General features: G+C 37.9%; 1 protein-coding gene across 1 annotated transcript; it reads right to left on the reverse strand.

Moving 5' to 3' along the window:
* Positions 1-10,601: 10,601 nt before the first annotated feature.
* On the reverse strand, positions 10,602-11,579 carry LOC129081466 (olfactory receptor 1009-like). Its single transcript, XM_054587135.1, has one exon. It carries the CDS (start codon positions 11,577-11,579, stop codon positions 10,602-10,604), a length of 978 nt encoding a protein of 325 aa, XP_054443110.1.
* Positions 11,580-23,867: the final 12,288 nt, after the last annotated feature.

A 23,867-nucleotide genomic window follows, 5' to 3' on the forward strand; every position in this document is an offset into this window, starting at 1 on the left:
TTTCAAAGAAATTTATGGCAATAAATGACGAACATGTCATAAATTTCTATGGTAGGCCAAATAAAATGAGAAAAGTTTGAATCCTAGTTTCTTCCATATAGAACATGTCTCATTTAGAAAACTGCTATTGATATAACAAACCAAGCTGAGTCTCTAAAACATCTTTGCATTTCCATTGCAATTTGTGTTTCCATAAGAAATACTTATCATATTATAGTGTTTACATTCACACTAGCTGGTAGCATAATATGCACATCACATGTTTGTACATACATGAATAATGAGTCTGTGAACACATGTAAATTGTTTCCCTCAAAAAAAGAGCATATATTACTACTCTATATTGCCTGTATCTATAAATCAATTAAAATCTTCAAGCGGCTATGTTTTTAATTTAAGGATAAAGTAAAATGTTAGAGAAATCTTGAGATTCTTACGGGTCTTAAGATTTATCATGCAGAGTTCTCTCAGAACTACATTATATGCTTGCTTGTGAAAGTTTATATACCAATATAAGGTGCATAGAAATAAGATATGAATCAATATCTCTTTCCAGGTGGAAAGCTTATTCTGTTCTTTGCGAAATGGTTGTCAATGGACTTGAAGCCAAATGTCTCCATAACTGTGAACTTCTTTCTTTAATATAATTGGACTCAGAGTTATATAACATTTATGGTGACCTAATATCAAAAGAAAAATAAAAGAAAACCTTAGTTATTACATTTAGAAAATATGTTCACTGTTTCATAAAAACCTAAATAAACTTACCCGCGACAGAGAAACAGGCCACCACCCCGTTTCTTGTACGTGGAGCATAATGGGGACTCCGGGGCTCTTACATCTAATGCTGTTGCCCTGGGGACTCAAACTCTGGAGGATCCCTAACAACTTGTTTCTCATGTGCATCAAAATGGACAATTAAGGCAAATGCAGGTCTCTTGTGCTATTTTTAATTACTCAGATTTTTTGAAATTACATAGAAAAAATTGCAGTATGAAATGGAATACCAGTTTTTGTTTGCACACAACCAAAATGCCCTCCAGGATTAATAAAACTAAGATAAAACCATATTTCTCAGATTCTCCTCTACACCAAAATTCAGTGGGCTTCTTTTGATTTGGTGGCCAGCTCACTCCAGTTTTAGGCAAGGTACTCCAGCACATTTACAAAGTTACTCAAAATATTGTCCATTTTTGTGGGTCCCAAAACAAGAGAAAACTTCAAGTGTAGTGTGCCATGCCAGGTGCTGTGTTATTTGGGACAAGCGACCCCACATATATGATTGTACTTGAAGTGTATTCACAGATAAGAATTGTTCAGAGCTTTGGATGAGTCCTTCCAGCAAATTACAGATTAGACCACCAGGATTTTAAAACAAAGCAGTAACTTCTTCTGCAGATAATTCTTCACCTTTTGAGAAACAGCTTCTGACTTTTTCATGGACCCTAATAGAGACTAAATGTGTGACCATAGGCTACCTTATTACTATGCAACCTCCACCTCCTGAGCTTGGTACTGTCTGTACCATTAACCCATAACATTAAGCATGCACAGTGGTCAAGAGCACTCCTGTTCCTGAAGACACAAGTAAATTGCATGAGTAAGTGGTTTGGGTGCCCATGGTTCATGCTCTTGCTGTATGGCTTTGTCCTTCGAAGCTTAAACTTGTAACCTCATGAGGTATTTTTTCAGGACAACCTGAATATGAAAGACATTAGGGTATTATTTTCAGATGATTTGATTCAACATGATAGTCTGGGACCACACATAAGTGGACAGCTATCTCACTACAGTCCTGCCCTGGGGCATCCCTTGAAAGACAAGTGGTGAAGAAAAGCTCACTTACTGTTCAGAAATTCAAACAGTGTGCCTGGAACATTGGAATAGCGTTCCAAATCTCAGTGACGGGACAAGCTCTGTTGGCAATAGTTCAGAGGGATGGAGTGATGGCCTCCAAGGTGTGTGATATGGTCTAAATTTGAAACCAGTGCGTATTTCTATTTTTTTCCAGCAATTTAGGGGACTCAGAATTTATGGGTGCACAGTGGAAATAGGAGTGGCTCTTCAGCCTGTTTATCCTTAATCACTTACCAACTAAATCTCTGTTTCCCATAAGCTGTAGTAGTTTAGAAGAGCAATGCTTCCATTAGGGAAAACAGGGATGGATCTAACAAGCTGGGATTGTGGCATGTTTGAGCAAGAAAATGTGTTAGGAATAGATGTTAAATAGGATATGGAGTAGAGGCACCAAGATGGCTTTCAGCTCCTACTTCCAGCCTCTTCAAATGCTGTTCAGAGATTACTACATAAGGCAGCCAGTGTAACCCAATAGCAGATGAGAGACTCCATGGGAGAGTACCGAGGCACCCCAGCCAAGAGCCAGCACCCAATCACCTAACAGAACAGTGACATCATTTTGGAAGTTTAGCCCCAGCAGAGCTTCCAAAGGATTGTAGCCACATGATGAGGCCAAGTGAGACTTGCAGAAAGACCATGCATTGAGCCCATAGAATGGCGAGAAATAACCAATTACTTTTAGTCACTAAATTCTGGGATGTATTTTTCTCAGTAAAGGCAAATAAATTGTGTTTTAAGTTGCAACTTCAAAATCAAAGCACTGAATGAATAAAGCAGTATTGGTGGGAATGCAAACTGGTGCAGCCACTGTGGAAAACAGTTTGGAATTTCCTCAAAAAACTAAAAATGGAACTGCTTTTTGACCCAGCAGTTCCACTGTTGGCATTATATCCTAAAAATCCCAAAACAGCAATTCAAGACACCTATGCACCCCAACATTCATAGCAGCACAATTTACAATAGCCAAGTGTTGGAAGCAACCTAAGTGCCCATCATTAAATGAGTGAATCAAGAAAAGTGTGGTACATTTACTCAATAGAGTACTATGCAACAGAAAGAAAAAAAGAACTACTACCTTTTGTGACAGCATGGATGGAACTGGAGAGCATTATGTTAAGTGAAATAAGCCAGGCAGTGAAAGACAAATACCATGTGATCTTACCTATAAGTGGAACCTAATCAACAACACAAACAAGCAAGCAAAATATAACCAGCAACATTGAAATAAAGAACAAACTGACAGCAACAAAAGGGGTGGGGAGAGAGGGATAATAGGGGAAAAGAAGGGGAAGGGTCGTCAAAGAACATGTATGAAGGACCCATGGACAAAGCCAAAGTGGGGAAGGATTGAGGGTGGGAGGTGGTGCTAGGTGAGGCAGGGGAAAGTGCTGGCAGGAAAATGGAGACAATTGTACTTGAACAACAACAAAAAAGATTTTATTTTTATGTATTTATTTATTTTTAATATATTGTATTGATTATGCTATTACAGTTGTCCCAGTCTTTTCCCCTTTGCCCCTCTCCTCCTGGTTCCCCTATTCTCTCTAGCTATCTCCCACATTGGTTCCTGTCCATGAGTCGTACATATAAGTTCTTTGGCTTCTCCTTTTCCCATATTGTTCTTAACACCCCCTGTCTATTTTGTACCTACCAGTTATGCTTTTTAATCCCTGCACCTTTTCCTCTGTTCTCCCCCTTCTCCCTCCCCACTGATAACCCTCCATGTGATCTCCATTTTGATGATTCTGTTCCTGTTCTAGTTGTTTGCTTAGTTTGTTTTCTTTTTAGATTCAGTTGTTGATAGTTGTGAGTTTGTTGTCATTTTACTGTTCATAGTTTTGATCTTCTTCTTTTTTATAAATAAATCTTTAACATTTCATATAATAAGGGTTTGGTGATGATGAACTCCTTTAGCTCTTTCGGGTATAAAATGCATTAAAATGAACACAAGTCTCTTTATCACATTAAACATTCCTGACTGCCTACACAAAGGCACCCTTTCAGCTGGGTAGCCCTACATGTTAATATTTACCATTTTACCCCTTTCTGAGTGTGCAATTCAATGACATTAAATACATTATCATGCAACCATGACCACAATCTACTTCCAGAATTATTTTTTCCTCGTCCCAACTGAGCCTCGGCACCATCAAACACGAACTCTGCATTATCTCCTTCCCCAGCCCCTGGTAACCATGACCTTACTTTCTGTCTCTATGAATTTGGCTCATCTATGTCAGATAAGTAGAGTCACACAATATTTGTCCTTTCATGTTTGGCTTACTTTACTCAATGTCTTTAAGGCTCATCTATGTATGTATCAGAATTTCTTTGTTTTAAAGGCTGAATGATATTCTTTGTGTGGCTGTTCCACATTTGATTATCCATTTGTCTGCCAATGGACATGTAGGATGTTTTCACCTTTTGACCGTGGAAATAGTGTTGCTATGAATGTCAGTCAGCTTCTTAAAGGCAAAGCAAAGGTTTTCTGCTGAGATAAGAATGTAGACAATTATATAAATTATTGGCCAGCTTATAATCAACAAATGTTCCTCAGCATCTACTCTGTAGCAGGCGTTCTGCTGGGAGAACAGTAGTAAACAAGAAGAGATTTTTAGTCAGTATGTGAAGTCTAGGTGTGCCAGGAATTATGGGGATGAAGTTGGGGCCACTGGCCACCCCAGCCCTGAGGGCTGTGACCATCGGAAGCCCCTCCACCACTCTTCAGAACGCAGCCCACAGAGTAGGTCGGATGGCACAACCCCTGGTTCCCACAGAGACTAACCCCAACATCCACTTCCCTGCTCTCTGCTTCACTACAACATGCTGGTTTGGCCTAATTCAGGCACCTGAGCTACTACATCAGTGGCCCCATTGTGGACAAGGAGTCAGTGCTGCAAGGTACACACTTGCTCCAAGTGTCCGTGGAAGTGCAGTCAGGCAAGAGCTGGTGACCAGTGGACCTGGCAAAGTCTCCTGGCAAATGCAGCTCCATGTGGCCTCCCGAATCTGTCTTCCTATTTATCAGATATGTCCGTGCCTTTCGGTCGATTATCATTTTACCGATGCCCATGCAGCAACATGGCTAACAAGCATCTCATGAGCCTTTAGCAAATTAGAGAGTCATCTGATTTTTGAAATACATAATATTGTAAACGTTAGATGGGATCTGAACTCCATTTTCATTATAACGAGGCCTCTCATTACAAATATTATATTTGTCAAAAACAGAAAATGAAGAATAGCTTTAATATTATTTCTTTAAATTTAACTCAGTTCTTTTCAACATATGTGCTGTAAAAATTAATTTTCAAAGTATTATTAAAAATTATTCATCAGGAATTGTTCATAGTAATTTCATCTGAAAAACTGAAGGTAAAGCTGTTGTGCTTATGGAAGCAAACTCAACTTTCCCATTCACAGACTTGGAAAGAAAATATTTGTAATTTTTGTACAAATTGAAAACACCTTCCCTATCAGTTTGTATTTTATTTTTCATTATCATAATATGATATTTAAACATAATGAAATGTCTAAAAATGTCCCATTTAGATAATTTCATTCTATCTCAATTTCTTTGGTGTGCTGTGCAATTATAATTTTTCTTTATTTTACTGACATGAAATGTTAAGCACTATGATGCTTAATTTTATAAATCAACTTGTCTTAGCCATAGTGTCCAGATACATGGTCGAACATTACTCTGGATGTTTCTGTGAGGGAAGAGATTAACATTTAAATCAGTGAGCTTTGAGTAGATTGCCTTCCATAACATAGGTGGGCCTTACCCAATCAGTTGAAGGCTTGCATACTTAAGAGCTCATCTCCCCTGAACAAGAGAAAATTCTGCAGCAAACTCTTTTCAGGTTTGAACTACAACATTGCCTTTCCTGGGCCTTCAGCCAGACGGTCTTCGGACTTGAACTGAAACATGGACTCTTCTCAGGGTCTCCAGCCAGACAGCTCCCCCTGCAGGTTTTGGACTTGCAGTCCTTCATAATCTTATAAGGCAATTCATTAAAAGAATTGTCCTTTATAAGGACAATTTGAGAAAAATGAGATTAAAAGATCTCATTTTATATGTACACACACATCCTATTGGTTTTGTTTCTCTGAGGACGCTAATAGCAAAGAACTGTGTAACTGCTATTGTTATCATCCCCACTTTATCAATGTGATTACAAAAGCTCAGAGAGGTTCTTTGTGTCACTCGAGTTCACACAGCTCTTAAATAACACAGTTGCAGTGCGAACCCACACTCAGTTCTGAGTCATATGCTTTTACCCGGTATTCAATATGCTGCCTCTCTGGAGCTACACAGGCACGAGGTTTCTCAAATGGCAGCTTGAGACTTATTAGTGGGAAATTAAGAGTTTAGCAGGTCATGACCAGCATTGTTTAAAGAAATAGCAGAATAAAGTAGAGCCATCAAACTTTTTCTATGAAAGGCCATATAGTAAATATTTCAGGGTCTGCTGGCATACTGGCTCTGTGACAACTACTCAGCTCTGCTCCTAAGCCCCCAATGCAGCCACAGACAAGTCATAAAAGTGGCTGTGATTTACATGTTTGCCCCAAGGACTGGGGTGCGGGGTGCTGTAAGCACCTAATGAGCAGAGGCTAGGATGTGATGAAACACTTGGCAACACAGAGAACACAAAGGACACAAAGGACAGTGCCCCCAACACGGTGTCATCCTGTCCAGACTGCCCCCGGGGCTGCCTTTGAGGAATTCCGACATAAAGATGGCTGTCTTCCAACAGAGCTTTACTTATGGACGCTGACATTTGAATTCCAAGGGATATTCCCAGGTCATGCAATATTGTTCTGCTTTTTTTTTCAACCTCTTAAAAATGTAAAAACCATTCTTGGCTTACAAACTGCACAAATGGGTGCCAGGCTAGATTTGACCCACAGACCACAGTTTGCCAATCCCCAAAATTTAGTAAGCGACATGATTTGCAGGTAGTATAAGTATATTTTGTGGAACTAAGTCTATTTTGAACTTTCATTTCCAGTTATGCACCTGTATGTCTCAACTGGCTTTCTCTGTGTAAAATATGTATTTTTACTATAGGACATGTTTGAAACATGCAATTCTTTTCTAAGTAAGAATTTAGGTTATGGTATTTCTCTGAATTGTGGCTGATTTAGTATGTTCTCCTTTATTAGATTCTCATAAGGAATTGTGCACTGAGACTTTACAGGAAGCACCTTTAGATGAAGACAAGACTGTAAAAAAGCATTGAACTCACTTGGCTTCATTCAAACAGGACCCGCCTGTGAGGACTTCCATTGATGTTCCAGGCTAAGTCCAAGCCTTAGGCAAAGGGTCCATGGATGGATGCTTTGTCCTGATGAGCTGTCCTGTGGGGTCCACAAAGCAAGCCCCTAATAGACTCAGGGGAAGCTATGCTGTAGCTCCAAGTTATCTTCAAAATTTCACATCTATCTCATTATCTCCACCGTCTAATAGTCTCATTAGTGATTGCATCTTGTCCTCAACATGCAGTAGGTGACCAAATGAACTGGGACTGCTGGCATGTTTGGGAGGAAATGATGGAATCTTTGAAGAGTGGCCACTGCTGTGAAGCAGAAGACTTGGGGCAATGGGAATAGGAACCGGTGGGTGGAGCACAGGCAGCCAGAGGCAACTGAGAAGGCGAGAGGGCAACACCATGAATTGTTTCTCTGCCCTGGGGATGCTGTGAACTACATGGGGAAGAGACACTCACAAACTCTGCATTTCTTGCCTCAGAAAGGATGGGAACTTGAGCCCGTCATAACCTGGCATTGTTCTCTATTAGCTAACGAAACCAGGGGATACTCGCGTTATGTACATGCACAATGACAAACACATCCCCCGAAAACAAGGTGCCACCACCACCCAAACATCCATTTTGGATTATTTCCTTAGGACAATCCCCCAAGAGAAAGAGCCAGTAGTTATGCATCTGTCATTAAAAGATACTGACACCAGATTCCAACCCAGCCAACTGTTTTCTGCTCTCTTTCCCTCTTCTTCCTACCTAGCAGCTGCAGAGTGGGAAGGAGGGGCAGCAATAATAGAGATGCACGTCTGCCCCTGTCATCACTGCAGGCTCCAGGGGCGGAGATGGGGAGGGAGAATGTTTTAATTTGGAAAAGTGTGTGTAGTTTAACATTGCAGTGGCACTTGACTTGTTTTTTAATTCCATGGATGTACCCCAATTTATTTAACTATAGCATAACAGTCTCGAAATGGCTTCTGTATTTCTTTAGTTATAGGACTTCCTCTCAGCAAGACTTCAAGTGGTTCTCAGCGATGGTTGCTCTGCACTTCAGTTGCATTTTTGGTGTGGCCACGGGAGGAGAAGACACACGTTCACCTCTCCGCCATCTTGGTCTGGTCTGGACGGGACTGGACTTTTTAACAGTTGGAAATTGAAACCATTTGTTTCTTATTTCCAAGTGAAAGGGAAAACTATTAGATCTCTCTGTGATGTTAGAAGTGGTCAGGAGGTTTGAGGTGACACATCAGCATTTTGAAGAGGGAATGACAAAATAACAAAGGTGGTTACTACTTATGCCCTGTGAAATTCATCTCCTTTGAGAATCTGGTTACAAGTTCTCAGTAAATTAGGCATTTCCATCACTGGTTTATAGGTGGGATTAAAAGACAACCTTAAAATCACTAAATGCCAGTGATGGATCTAGGCTTATAATTCGGGTGGCTGTCCCCTGCACCATGCTCCCCCTCCCCGACTCTCCATCCCATTATTGCAATGAAGATCCTGCAGAGAAACCTATGTTGGGGAATCTGGCACACCTAGGATAACACTCTTTTTCCAAAACAAGGTTGCCATTTTCAACAAATAGTTTTTATTGGGAGGCAGCAAAATATGTTCACATCATATGAAGGATTCTACCTGCCATCCTATAATTTAGTCTTTGTGATAGTCCTATGGTATGGTAAATACTATCATTATTTCCACTTATATCATTACGGACTTGACCTGTACACCAAAAGGGTAATGAATAGAAGTATGTCTTAGATCTGCTATCCCATCCACTCTGTGGATGCAGAATGGTGTCTATTGTTTTCCCTGCTGTTTGCAACACCAGGCTCAGCGCCTGGCACACAAAAAATGTTCAATGATATTTGTTGAATATATGAGTATATGAGGGCTTCTAACTCTAATTTTTGCTTCTTTTTGTTATATCATTTCTCTTTTCTACTATTTCCAATAAATATTCTGGGAGAAATTCTATCCTATCTATGAAATATACTCTAAAATAAGGTTCTTGAATTTTAAATGAATCTTCCACAAGTACATTTAATGGCAAGTCATATTTTGGGCTTTATAATGCATAAGATAATAAAAGACATTTTTCCCCAAGCCTTAAAGACTAGCCATTCAGGATAAACTGGTCTCTAAGGCTCCTAAAGTCATAAAGCATGCTATGATTGTGTGAGTGCTCAGTGATCGAGTGTCTATTTTCAGAGATTGTGCATTATACAAAAATCAATAGAAAATAGCTCAAAAACACTGTGTATGTAGGAAAGTGCTCAATAGTTTAGAAAATTTGTTTCTCTATCTAGCCAATAGAGACTGTGAATTTCAAAGGAAGTTTCTTAACCAAGTTTGCTAAATTCATTTTGGGAAAACAGGTGGACCAAAGAGTTCCTTAATATTCTGAGGACATTTCTGTAACAATTTAGCCACAATATTATAATGTTACCTAGGAAAGCTGGTCCATCTCCTCAGTGTAACTCTCTCCTTTTCATGTCCAACATTAAGAGATAAGGCAAGGTCAAGAAAGATAATGTGGAATTAGGTAGCATCCTGGGCCTCCAAGAGGCGCTCAGACCTGGCCTGCCCAGTGCTCACCAGGCCCAGGAGTCATAACAATCAAGTTGAACTGTATGTGTGTATTCCCTTGAGATGCTGCAAATCTATTCACCTTACTAGGAACAAGTAGACCTAGATGAAGAGCCTACATACAACCACACATTAATCTGTACTGACTGGGTAATGAATTTTATTATTAACAGGGTTTAGAAGACACTATCATGTGTACAACCAAGAGAAGTTTAGGTACTTCTCTAAACACCTGCCAAAAAAAATGAATCTTAAAAAAATAAAAGCTTTACCCATTCTGCCACAAGCTCGTTCAGGTGTGAAATGTATTAAAATAAGCACAAGTCTCTTTAGCACTATAAACAGACACTGTGGACCACTCCTCTGTCAGAGCTGAACACAGATCCGTCTTCATTCCCTAAGATGTGTGTAGTTCTTTGTGTTAAGGTCACCCCAGAAATCAGTGTTTACAGCCAGGGATTTCTTTCCATTGATGAGCTTAAACATGAGATCCCACATCACTTTTATTTTACAGATCCCTGTTGATGGAAGCTAGATGTGAGTGCCAAACCTAAAGTACTGAGTTTTAAAAGTCCATTACCAAAGGGTCAGCAAGAAGAGAATACATATTAGCAGAATGATAGAAAATTAATAACAAATTAAATAAAGCTTTTTTGAAAATAATTGAACTGTGAGGTATCCAAGACAAGCAAAATTAAGTGGACTGTGGGTTTGAACTACAATATTTGTATATTGCAGAGAAAAATCACATACAGGGCTTAATAAATCTATACTAATTGACTAAATGAACAAAGAACTGGATCAATAAATGAATAAAAGGATGTCAACCAGCCCCCGAACCCTTGCAAGTGTCCTTAGGAATCACACAATCAGTCTTTCCATTCAGATTTCTCCCCGAGTTTCCTTTCCAGATAAGAATTTAGGCCAAGAAGCCTTCCTCTTAGTGACAGTCCTGTGGATGGCGTCTTTGACCTCCTTGTTCCGCAAGCTATAGATAAGTGGGTTCAACATGGGGGTGACTGCTGTGTAAAACAGGGACACCACTTTGTTGAGATCCAGGGAGAAACTGGTACTCGGTCGTACGTAAATAAAGAACAGGGTACCATACAGGATGGAGACAGCTGTCAGGTGAGAGGAGCAGGTAGAAAAGGCTTTGCGCCTCCCACCAGCAGAGTGGACCTTCAGGATGGCAATGAGGATGTAAATGTAGGAGACCACGATGGTCAGGCCACTGAAGATGCCCACAGCTCCAGCCAAAATGAAAACCATCAACTTATTGAGCCCTGTGTCAGCACATACAAGGGAAAACAAGGGGAACACATCACAGAAGAAATGATTGATGACATTGGGGCCACAAAAAGGGAGGCGAAATGTGCTTGTTGTATGAGTCATGGTGTTCATGATCCCGATGACATAGGGACCAGCCACCAGCTGGATACAGAGTCTCTGGGACATGGCAACTGAGTACATTAACGGGTTGCAGATGGCTACGTAGCGGTCATAGGCCATGGACGCCAAGAGAAAGCACTCTACTGTCACAAAGAACCCAAAGAACCACTGCTGCAAAGCGCAGCCCAAGAAAGAGATGGCTTTCCTCTGCACAAAGAAGTCAGTGAGCATCTTGGGGCTCACGACTGAGGAGAAGCACATGTCCACAAAGGACAAGTGGCTGAGGAAAAAGTACATAGGTGTGTGAAGGCGGGAACTGATCCGTATCAGAATAATCATCCCCAAGTTCCCTGTTAGGTTGATAATGTAAAAACTCAGAAAGAGCAGGAAGAGAAAGACCTGCAAATGGGGGTTGTAATTCAAACCTGTGAAAATGAACTCGGTGACCCCTGTGTCGCTGCCATTGGCCATTGACTGGCTGTGGTTTCCACCAGAAGAGCAGAGTCGTCACAGCAGACTTGGTGAACATATCCTCAAAATTGAGACATAGCAAAAATATACTAGAAACTGCATTAACAAGGAATGATGTGAGTTAGTTACCAGCTGTGGCTGCAAGTACAAAGAGAAGTGTAGCCCAGTGCAAAAGCTGAGACCTGCAGCTGTAATATTTAAGACTGTAGAATCCATCAATACATAGGTGGAAAAATGGAAGCCCTGAAAAGAGGAGCAGCTTGCTCAGGGTCCTCCCAGTTGACTCACTGAGCACAAGTGGTTCCAGAGTAGACATCTACTAACTCCCACGTTAGTGAACTTCACCTGAGTTCACCAGGTGGCCACACACCTGGTGAAATGATGCAGGAGAGTAGAAGTGAGGCAAGCTGGAGAGGAAATGAGCAGTCACTCACACTCCAGACCACTTTCTTTGCACTTTGGGATTATAACCTAAGGCTGAATGCACGTTATCCGACTGCTCTGGCAACCACCTCCTCTCACCCCAGGAATGTGACTTTTCTTCTTCTGTGAAGCAAGAATAATAATAGTAATACCACTTTCATACATTGTTGTGAGGATTAAATGAGATAACACATCCAAAGCATTTAACAGAGTCTTATTGAGCACCTAAATAAGTACACAATAATTACTATTTTTGCCTTACCTACTCTTTTGAATAAGCCTGCAAGCTAAATATCATCTCATTTTATGTAAGAGAGAAACTGAAGCTCAATCCAAATTCATAATGCTAGTGACTGCAGAGGTGGGCTTTGAAACGCATGTCAAATGGTCTATGCTTTTTCTTTTCTTACATTGTGAAATATTGATACCTTCACATTTCCTTTCATTTCAAAAAGAAAATACTCATTGCAACATGAGTGAAGAATATTGTATTTCTGGTTTCCTGTTCCTGGTGCAGTATGTATAGCCAATGGTCATTAGTGGTAAGCCCATAAGATAACAGAAAGTATTGGTCTCAGTACCAGTGCAGGGAAGAAAACGATACAGGGGAGAAATTTGGAAGAACCTAAATTCTCCCATCTCTGTATCTTCTGTAGATTCTTATGTCACCCATTATAAGGGTGACAACCTTGGTTAAGTCAGCTGAGTTCTCTGGACTTTACTTAAATGCTTCATTTATTCAATGTAGATAAAATTATTGTCTTTGATCTCTGAGAATTCTCATCCACTTAAAATGAGAGCTAATTATACATTACATTTTTTAAAAAATTATGAACCCAAGAATATTGGAGTCCAACATAAGACTTACATTAGACACTTTTCCTTCAGTTTCCTAATTTGAAATTTATTATTTGACTTTAGCAAGGCCTCCTGTGAAGCCTAAAATACAGTTTACATTATTTCCTTGGCTTTGGGAGAATTAAAGAGACAGATGAAATAAGCAGTCAAACTGTCTACCCATCACCCTCACCTCCTGCTTAAACTTCTTAAAAAGCCTAATAACTCCCACTGAATCAGTCACACACTGTATCTCAGGCTTCACCTTGACAATTGTTTGAAACTCAACTCTTTTCTACCGATCTTTGCTTCTGCACCTGCCCAAGCCTTCTACGCCTCTATGCAAATTTTAGTTTCTCAGTTTCTATTATTTTTTTTATTTGCTACTTAGAATACCACACAGAGCTGGGGACACAATTGACTTTCATGTTCATAGCACTTGAATAATACTAAGACCATCTATGTTAGTTTTCCTTTAACAAAGAAATCACCCAGTTGGTTTAGACAGAGATGGAGTTAAAGTCAGGACTATTTCCCCCCTCACTCTGCTGCTGAAATATCTCTGTCCAATTTTATACTTAGTTTGATCCAGCTGCAGAATTTAAATTTATCTCTATATAAATGATCTCTTCTGAGACCTTGCTCAACATTCAACAAAGATGAAGATCATGCTGATTCTGGATGTGAACAAAACATGTAATTTATTTTAAGTTTATTTAAAATAATTTATGTTCTCTTGAACTTGTTAAAAATCAAGTAGAATGAAGAACAGAAGATGGTTTAGAAGATCTCAACTTACATTCTAACAGGCTCTCTCCTTCTTCTTTCAAGATAACAGGAAGAACTAAAGTAAAAATGAGCCAAGTTTCTCAGATTTCATCTCTTCCCTTAACATGGCTACCTTCACATGCAGAATGGGGCAGAATTTTCAATAGTCATTTGATTTTATTCTTTATCTTCTTCCAAAAAGAAAATGTGAACTGCTCCACTGTAAAATATATTTAGTTTTTATCATCTAGATAAAAGTTCCCTGAAAAGTTGCATCATTTCTTTATTTGCTATTGTTATTAAAAATGCTCTGTCCCCAGAAGCATACCATATCTTGGGAATGAGGCCACTAAGGGAAAGTGCAATTAAAGTTTGCCTTCATATCCCAAGTAAATTCAATGAGATTTGTTTCCTGACAATTGCAAATTTGTTTCTAACTGGATATAGACTCTCTCACCTCTAGTTCAGGGCTAAGCAAAGAAACCTTATGAAATTCTCTGTAAATTGAAGTGACACAGATAGGGCGACACCCCTCTCTCTTCTGCATCACTGTCTTGGGAGCAAGGGCTAAGAATGCATAAAATGGACTTCTCTCAGATATAACGCTTCACACCTGTTGCCAAAGAAATAATTCTCCCAGGACTTTGTCCAACATATGTAAAAAGTTTAACTATCAGAAGCTAAGACTGGAAAGGAAAACCTTTTTTTTTCTTCCTTTTTTTAAGTTATATTCTGATAATGTATTAGCTGGTCCTTAAAATTTAGCAGATCACATCTGAACAGTTAGCAAATGGCAAGAGAAAATACATTCTTATTGCCAAGAAATAAAACAAATAAAACAAAATGCTTAGAGTTTTGTTTTATCTCCAAGACAAACAGCATCAGCCTGACATAACAGAGTCAGCATGAAAATTTGAATTTTGGTTCTAGCCTAGGTTAGAAAAAAAAAACACAAGTTCTTCAGCATATAATACAATTCCCTATTCTAGAAAGTTTTGTTTGTTTTTCTTTTCTTTTTAACTTTGTAGCATGCTACTATGTTCTTTTTTATTAAGTTAATTGGGGTAACATTAGTTAATAAGATCATATAGGTTTCAAGTGTACAATTCTATGGTACATAATCTGTATATTGCATTGTGTGTCCACCACCCAGAATCAAATCTTTTTCTGTCACCATCTGTTTGATCTTGTTTACCGTTTACTTCTCCCCCTCCCTCTCCCTCTGATAACCACCAAACTAGTGTCTGTGCCTATAAGTTTTTGTTTGTTTGTTCCTCTTTTTGTCAATTTATTGCTTTCAGTTTTACATCCCACACATGAGTGAAATCATGTGGTTCTTTATTTTTTCTGTCTGACTTGTCTCATTTAACATGACATTCTCAAGATCCATCCATGTTGTCACAAATGGCAGTATTTCATCTTTTCTTGTGGCTGAGTAGTATTCCATTGTACATATGCACCGTATCTTCTTTATCCAATCATCTATTAAAGGATATCAGTTGTTTCCATATCTTGGCCACTAAGAACCTAGCAATGAACCCACATGTATATATATGGGCAAGTGATTTTTGACAAAGGAGCCAAAAACATACAATAGGGAAAAGAAATTCTATTCAATAAATGGTGCTGGGAAAATTGAAAAGCCACATGCAAAAGAATGAAGCTAGACTGCTGTTTGTCATGAATCAAAGACCTACATAGAAGATCAGAAATAATAAATTACATAGAAGAAAACATAGGTGCTAAATTTATGAACCCCGGTCTCAGAGAGGCTTTTATTAAATTTAACCCCAAAGGCAAGGGAAGTAAACACAAAAATAAATAAATAGAACTATATCAAACTGAAAAGCTTCTGCACAGCAAAAGAAACCACCAGCAATACAAAAAGGCAAACAACTGAATTAAAGAAGATATTTGCAAACAACAGCTCCAAGTGGTTAATATTCAAAATATATAAAAAATTCATATAGCTCAACTCCAAACAAAGAGTCCAATTAAAAAAAGGGCAGAGGACCTGAACAGACACTTCTCCCAAGAAGACATACAAACGGCCAACAGATAAATGAAAAGATGTTCAACTTCACTTGCTTAGCTATTAGGGGAATGCTCATCAAAACTGTAATGAGATACCATTTCACACCTGTCAGAATGGCTATTATCAACAAGACAAGTATAAATGACAAGATTGAAGAGGTTTGGAGAAACCTCTCATTCACTGCTGGTATGAATGTAAATTGATACAACTATTAAAAACACTATGGAAAACCGTATGGGAAAATATATTTGCTAATGATACATCAGAGAGAGGTTTTATCTCCAAAATATATAAGGATCTCACATGACTCCACTCCAAGAAGACAAATGATCCAATCAAAAAAATGGGCAAAGGACCTGAGCAGACGCTTATCCAAGGAAGAGATACAGAGGGCCCAGAGACATTTGAGAGGATGCTCGGCATCACTAGTCATCAGAGAAATGCATATCAATACCACAATGAGATACAACCTCACATCAGTCAGAATGGCCATCATAAACAGATCAACAAACAACAGGTGCTGGCGAGGCTGTGGAGAAAAGGGAACACTAGTACACTGTTGGTGGGAATGCTGACTGGTGCAGTCATTGTGGAAAGCAGTGTGGAATTTCCTCAAAAAGCTGAAAATGGAACTGCCTGTTGATCCAGTGATTCCCCTGCTGGGACTATACCCTAAGAATCCCAAAACACCAATTCAAAAGAACCTGTGCACCCCAATGTTCATAGCAGCACAATTTACAATAGCCAAGTGTTGGAAGCAACCTAAATGCCCATAAGTAGATAACTGGATCAAAAAAATATGGTACATTTACACAATGGAATACTACACAGCAGGAAGAAAAAAAGAACTACTACCCTTCGCGACAGCATGGATGGAACTGGAGAGCATTATGCTAAGCGAAATAAGCCAGGGGGCGAAAGACAAATACCATATGATCTCACCTATGAGCAGAACCCAACCAACAAAACAAAGATGCAAGGAAAATAAGACCAGCAACACTGAAAGGAGAAGAAACCAAGAGACAAGATGGGGGGAAGGAGGAGTGGGCAGGGGAAAAGGAAGGGAAGGGGCAAGTCAAGAAACATATAGCAAGGACTCATGGACAAAATCAAAGTGGGGAAGGACTGAGGGAGGGAGAAGGGTGAGGGGCAGGGGGAAGTAGTAGGGGGGAAAGGCAGAGACAAATGTATTTGGAAAAATAAATTAATTAATTTTTTAACAAAAACAGTTTGGAGGCTCCTAAAAAAACTCTATTAAGTTTCTACCTAAAAAATTTGAAAACTTGTATTCACAAATATACATGCTGTATTATTTAAATCAATATTTCTCTATGAGATGTTAAGTTTTAACAACTTTCTCTTGACTCTGTATGTGAAAGAACTTTTTATTGTGATATAATGGGCATATAACATTATAGTAGTTTCAGGTATACAACATAATAATTTGATATTTGCATATTTTGCAAAATGATCACCACAATAAGTCTAGTTAACATCTGTCCTTATGTATAACTACAATTTTTTTCTTGTTATGAGGACTTTTAAGATCTACTCAACTACTTTAAAATATGTAATACACTATTATTAACTGTATGCATTTTTTCCCCAAAAAATGCTTTAGATATTATCCTTTTATTTACTTATTCTCTATTATTAATATTGTTAAGAGGACTGAGAATTGTTTGATTTTTTTCCTTTTTGGTGGGCAGTAGGTTTTGTTTGCCTCCATACTTAAAAGATTATTTTGTTAACCTTTCAATCAAAAAAATCTCCTTAGGGTTTGCCAGCTTCTTGTTACCTACTTTTGTTTAAAACACAGTGAACATTTTAAATCTAAATATTTTACTCTTTGTTACTCAGAAAAGAACTTACAGCTTTGATCTTCCCTTCCGTTTTGATTGCTCTGACTCATCCCAGGCATACACATAACTTTTGTCAAATCTCTACTTTATGTTTTTGATATCATTGTTTCTTCTTATCTTTTTAATCATATTTTATCTCTGCATCTTCCAAGAGCTTTCCAAGAGTTTTCAAAATATAAAACTGCACTTTTAAGTGTCAATTCTTTATTTAAAAACTCCCATGTGGCTTTTAATTCTGATGTTACTTTTTAGCCTCCTTAAAGTTCCTTAATACTTAAAATCCCTTTCATCTCACTATATTTAATGTTATCTCTTCTATTACTTATTTGTTTAATTAAAATTAATATTTGAATCCCTCCTATTTAACTTAGCACACAATTATTTTTAATTTCTACATGTAAACCTGTTTTGAATTTTTCTTTAACACATATATTTCTAAGATCTCTTTTTGTCTACTTTAATGTTTATCCTGTTACAGTTGTTCTGATTTTTCCCCCTTTGCCCTCCTCCACCCAGTACCCTTCACTCCCTCAGGCAATCCCCCCACTGTTGTTCATTGTCCATGGATTATGCGTATAAGTAATTTGGCTATTCCATTTCTTATACTGTACTTTACATCCCCATGGCTATCCTGTAACTACTTATTCGTACTTCTTAATCACCTCACCTCTTCACCAATTCCTCCACAATCCTCTCCCATCTGGCAATCATCAAAATGCTCCCAGTATTCATGATTCTGTCTCTGTTCTTGTTTGCTCAGTTTGTGTTTTAGATTCAGTTGTTGAAAAACATATATTTTTTGCCATTCTATTGTTCATGGTTTTGATCTTCCACTTTTCTTAAGTAAGTCCCTTTAACATTCCATATAATAATAGTTTGGTGATGATGAACTCTAGATTTTTCTTGTCTGGGAAGCTCTTTACCTGCCCTTTGATTCTAAATGATAGCTTTGCTGGGTAGACTAATCTTGGCTGTAGGTCCCTGCTTTTCATGACTTTGAATATTTCTTGCCAATCCCTTCTAGCCTGCAAAGCTTCTTTTGAGAAGTCAGCTAGTGGTCTTGTGGTAACTCCTTTATAGGTAACTTTTCGCTTTTCCCTTGGTGCTTTTAAGATTCTCTATCTCTAACATTTGGCATTTTAATTATGATGTTTCTTGGCGTTATCCTCTTTGGGTCCAACTTGTTTGGCATTCTCTGTGCTTCCTGGACTTGTATGTCTATTTCCTTCACTAAATTAAGGAAGTTTCCTTTCACTATTTTTTCAAATAAGTTTTCAATTTCTTGCTTTTCTTCTCCTTCTGGCATCCCTATGATTTGGATGTTCATGCATTTGAAGATGTCCCAGAGGCTCCTCTTACTATCCTCATTGTTTTAGTTCTTTTTTCTTCTCACTGTTCTGGTTGAATGCTCATTTCTTCCTTATGTTCCAAATCATTGATTTGAATCCCATCATCATCTCCTCCACTGTTTGTCACCTGTAGATTATTCTTTATTTCACTTAGTCTAACCTTCATTTCTTACTGGGTCTTTTTTATGTTGTTGATGTACTCAGTGAGTTCTCTCAGCATCATGATCACCAGTGTTTGGAACTTTGCATCTGATAGGTTGATTATCTCTGTTTCATTTAGTTCTTTGGGGGGGGGGGCGCCATATTTCTTTGTATCCTCAATTTGGCAGCCTCCCTATTTTTGTTTCGGTGTATTAGGTAGAGCTGCTTTGACCCCCTGTCTTAGTAGAGTGGCCTATCATAAAAAAGGCACTTATAAATTGTGTGGGGTGGAGCCTTAGGACATCACCAGGGTAAGGCCACCTGCTTTACTGCTTTGTGTCTTTATGTGGGAGGAGGGCTCAGATAGGGGTCAACGCTGATGACTGACTTCTGGAGGCTTGCCCAGCACTCACCCTATATGACTGGTGCCCTGCATGACTTTCTGCATCTGCTGAGGTGACTATATGTATTTTTTACTATATTTTGTTAATATGTTGAATTACATTGATGGATTAGAAATAATATACCAAACTTGAATGCATGTATTAAACCCCTCTTAGATATGATGTATTATCTTTTTTATATATCAATGAATTTAGTATTAGTCTATACATATTTATGATATATTGTCCTATAATTTTTTTATCTGATGCTATTGGCCTCATAAAATGAACTTGAAAATGTTGCCTTGCTATTCTTCCATTGTGGTAAATTTCTGTACAATTATAATTTTATCTTCTCTAATATGCTGTCTACACTGGGTACACGGCTATAATTATTTATAAGGCCTTCCTGAAGTTTTGATGATAGCAATAGGGAAATAAACACAAAACATAGGAAATTAATCCTAGATGTTGTTTCTCTCAAATTCACAAGCACAAAATTATCTTCATGAATGTTCTATTGAGCTTTATCCTTGCACTTAGAATGCAAAGTTTTTCATCAACAAGACTGGCTTTAAGCTTGAATAAATCATGTATGTAGGCAGCAACATCCAGAAAATACAGAGCACTGATGTAGGAGCTCCACAACCTCCTCCTAACTGCCTGTGTAAATTTCCTTTCTCTTTCAGGGGCCATCTTTTTCTAACATGATAAACATTAGGAAAAACCAGGTGTGCAAAAAAAAATCACCTACCACCCATGGATATTCATATTGTAAGACAATTTTTCAGCATTAGCAAATTACTAAAGTCTCATTTATTACTAAAGTCTCATTTATGGCTAAACCTGGTATGAAAATGAATATTTATATAATGTGGTCCACAATCAACTTATGACATTTTCCCCATTAAGTGACTATTAAGTCTATACAGCTCTCCTTCAGTGTTGTGAATATCTTTACCAAAAATCTTGCCACAGCTCTACAGAAACAAGCCTATCCAAACCACCACCAAGAATTGAAAGTAAGAAGAATATAATTCGTACGTTGAAATGAGGAGCCCATCACTAGCACTTTATTAGACCCTTCATTAAAATCATGCATTCACTTCATATTTGAAATGAGTACATTCAGTTTAAATGTATAACTTTGAAATTCTTGGAGATTTTCTGCATTACATAGGGTAAATAAATGTTCTCTCAAAAACATTTCTGGAATAGGAGAATCAAGATGGCAGAGGAGTGAGTGGAAGTCACACTGACCTCCTCCCAGGACCAACCTGGAATTACAACTAAACTGTGGAGAAATCTCCTGGAAGGAACAACTGAACAATAGCAAGAGAGGAGCCTTTTAACTTCAGACAGAAGAATCAGCTTTAGCAAAATCTAACTGGTCTCATGATTGCTGAGACTTTATAATGGATTTAAATTTTTTAATATTTTATAATGGATCTTGACATTTAAAAAATAAATAAATAAAATCAATCTGCATTTAAAAGGAAAGAAAGAGAGAGGGAGAGAGAGAAAGAAGGAAGGAAGGAAGGAAGGAAGAAAGGAAGGAAGGAAGAAACAAACAAACAAAGAAAAGAAAGAACGCCTACCTTTTGCCACAACATGGATGGAACTGGAGAACATTATGCTAAGTTAAATAAGCCAGTCGGGAAAGACAAACACCATATGATCTCACCTATAAGTGGAATCTATTCAACAAAATAAACTAACAAACAAAATAAACCACAGTCAAGGAAACATGAAGCAGACTGAAAGTGACCAGAGGGGATAGGGAAGGAGGACAGTGATGGAAAGAAAGGGAAGGGACTAAACAAAGAACTTGTGTGAATGACCCATGGACATGGACCACAGAGTGGGAATTGACTGTGGGAGAGGGGGGCGGGGTGGGATGGTTGGAGGAGGGCAAAGGGGGAAAAATTGAGGCAACCGTAATAGAATAAACATGATTTAAAAATAAAATTTAAAAGAAGAACATTTCTGGAATAACCAATGATCTAGTCTAAAGAAAATTATAGCTATCCAGAGTTTTCTTTTATAATTGGTTTTGTTTTCTCCTTTAACACAGAAACCTAATTACAGTTTTAAAATTGTGATTTACCTAATTTCTCTCATTTATGTGTTTTTTTATTTTATTTATTATTGTTGTTCAGTTACAGCTGTCCCATCTTTTTCCCTGTTGCTCTCCCCTGCCCCACCCACACCTGTCTCCCATAGCCAATCTCCACCCCATTGTCCAGGGCCATGAGTCCTCTACTCATGTTCCTTGACTTGCTCCTTTCCTTTGTTTCCTCCATTATCCCCCATTTCCTGCCCCTCTGGTCACTGTCAGTTTGTTCTTTATTTCCAAGTCTCTGGTTATATTTTGCTCGCTTGTTTTTTTTTGTTGTTGATTAGGTTCCATTTAATGGTGAGGTCATACGGTATTTGTCTTTCACTGCCTGACTTATTTCACTTAGCATAATGCTCTCCAGTTCCATCCATGCTGTTGCGAAGGGTAGGAGCTCCTTCTTTCTTTCTGCTGCATGGTATTCCATTGTGTAAATGAACCACAGTTTCTTGGTCAATTCATTTACTGGTGGGCACTTAGGCCATTTCCAGCACTTGGCTATTGTAAGTAATAGTGCTTGAACATTGAGGTGCATATGCTCTTTTAAATTGGTGATTCAGGATTTTTAAGGTATAATCCCAGCAGTGGGATCACTGGGTCAAAAGGCAGTTCCATCTTTAGATTTTTTAAAGATTAGGTTCTTAAATTCAAGTACCTATGGCAGCTATCAATATAGTTTGCTCTATACTGTGTTCACACCTCCTAAATACATATATTCTGTCATTAAATATTTTTATTAACATACTCAGTCAAAGTATTGTTGACAGGCACACTTGGTTGAGTGTGTATGTTAAATAAATCACATAAATATGTAATTATATACCCTGGATAGTTGAAAATATTGTTATGTATTGCTAACCACTCAGAAAATAGGTTAGGTTACAAAGTTTGATAGCAAATCTTATGGTGGTAAAAATTAGAATTTTTTATTTGGATATAAAATGTCTACAATTTGAGTGAAACCAGTAACATAGTTCACAGTCTGCAGTTACACTGGAACTGTGATACTTGAAAATTTACCAAGACTTTGTCCTATGAGACATCGACCATGATCAGCAAGCAACACCAGCAAAGAGTCATTTAATCAAGTTAACCCAGTAGCCCATTCGTTTATGGAAAAGTCTGTCAAACTAGAACAGTTATATCATACTTATCTGGAAGACAGAAAAAAAATATTTTCATGAAGTAAACTTTACCATAAACTTTAGATATATTGAAATATTGAGAAGTTCCTCATTTTTCCTCTGTATCTATGCTCATTGTCAGGTAACATTTCAGTTCTACATTATGCAGGTATTTTCTCAACCATTGACTTTGTGCTCAGCTCTGTGATTTGCATTGGCTAACAGAATGTTAGCACGCATAACATGAAAAGGAGGTTGAACTATCTTTTGTTATAGTACCTTCTTTCTGTCTTGTGACTCAACCACTGACAATGCAAGAAATACTCTAACCAGCCCAACAGCACGCAGAGCACAACCACTCAATTACCTTGCAGATCTACAGACTAGAGGTGAGTTTGCCAGTTAGACAAGACTAGTAGAGCGGGTTAGCCAAGAAGCTCTAGCTGATATTAGCAGGGCTTTCCATTCAATCCACCAATAAAAATATTGCCTTACATATTACTGAAAATTTATTTTGTTTTATTATTACACCACAACAGATATATTACATACAACTCAAGACTGGCATGAATGGCAATTTTTGATTTTATGATATTATTTCTGAAGTGTACAATCATTAATTGTTATTTTTGGTGTTTTATACACAAAGAGCAAATAAAATTTATATTAATAAGTACAATTTAACCAAACAATAATCTGGATTTGGGGGGAGGAAAGGGTAAAGATAGGCTTTTTTGCACTTACAATGTACCAATGCTTCCTGTGTGGAATTAAATATTTCTTTTAAATTTAGTGATTTAGTGTCTGATAACAACTCATAGTTTAGTATATTGCATTTGATGTATACTCCTTCAGGGTAAGCTATAAATATTCAAAGTAGCTCTTTAAACCCATTCATCAATGACTTAAAAAAAGAAAAGAAGATTCCCCTGGGAAGCCAGATGATACTGTGTACTCACTCAGAGATCTTTACAGAACAAACTCTCTGTGCAAAGACTTAATTTAAATGGTCTGAGCTTTAATTACTATTATTTATTATTTTATAACTAATGTGCTAAAATTTAAACTGAGCAGAGGTTGAATGATTCATAACTGGGGTGTTACATTAAACATATGCACCACTTCACTTTTTGAAAAGGAATTTGAAGTAGTAAAAATACTAGAAAAAATTGGACAAAAATGCTCAATGCTCTTGGAAATTAATTGGTAAGTAATTAGTTGGTAAGTAAATTTTGGCCATTTTACATTAA

This window comes from Pteronotus mesoamericanus, unplaced genomic scaffold, assembly GCF_021234165.1.
Source record: "Pteronotus mesoamericanus isolate MK-2021 breed Mesoamerican mustached bat unplaced genomic scaffold, CSHL_Meso_final scaffold_1066, whole genome shotgun sequence".
Lineage (NCBI taxonomy): Eukaryota > Metazoa > Chordata > Mammalia > Chiroptera > Mormoopidae > Pteronotus > Pteronotus mesoamericanus.

Coding starts and splice junctions, on each gene's coding strand:
- LOC129081466 (XM_054587135.1), bottom strand. CDS start 11,579: ATGGCCAATGGCAGCGACACAGGGGTCACCGAGTTCATTTTCACAGGT.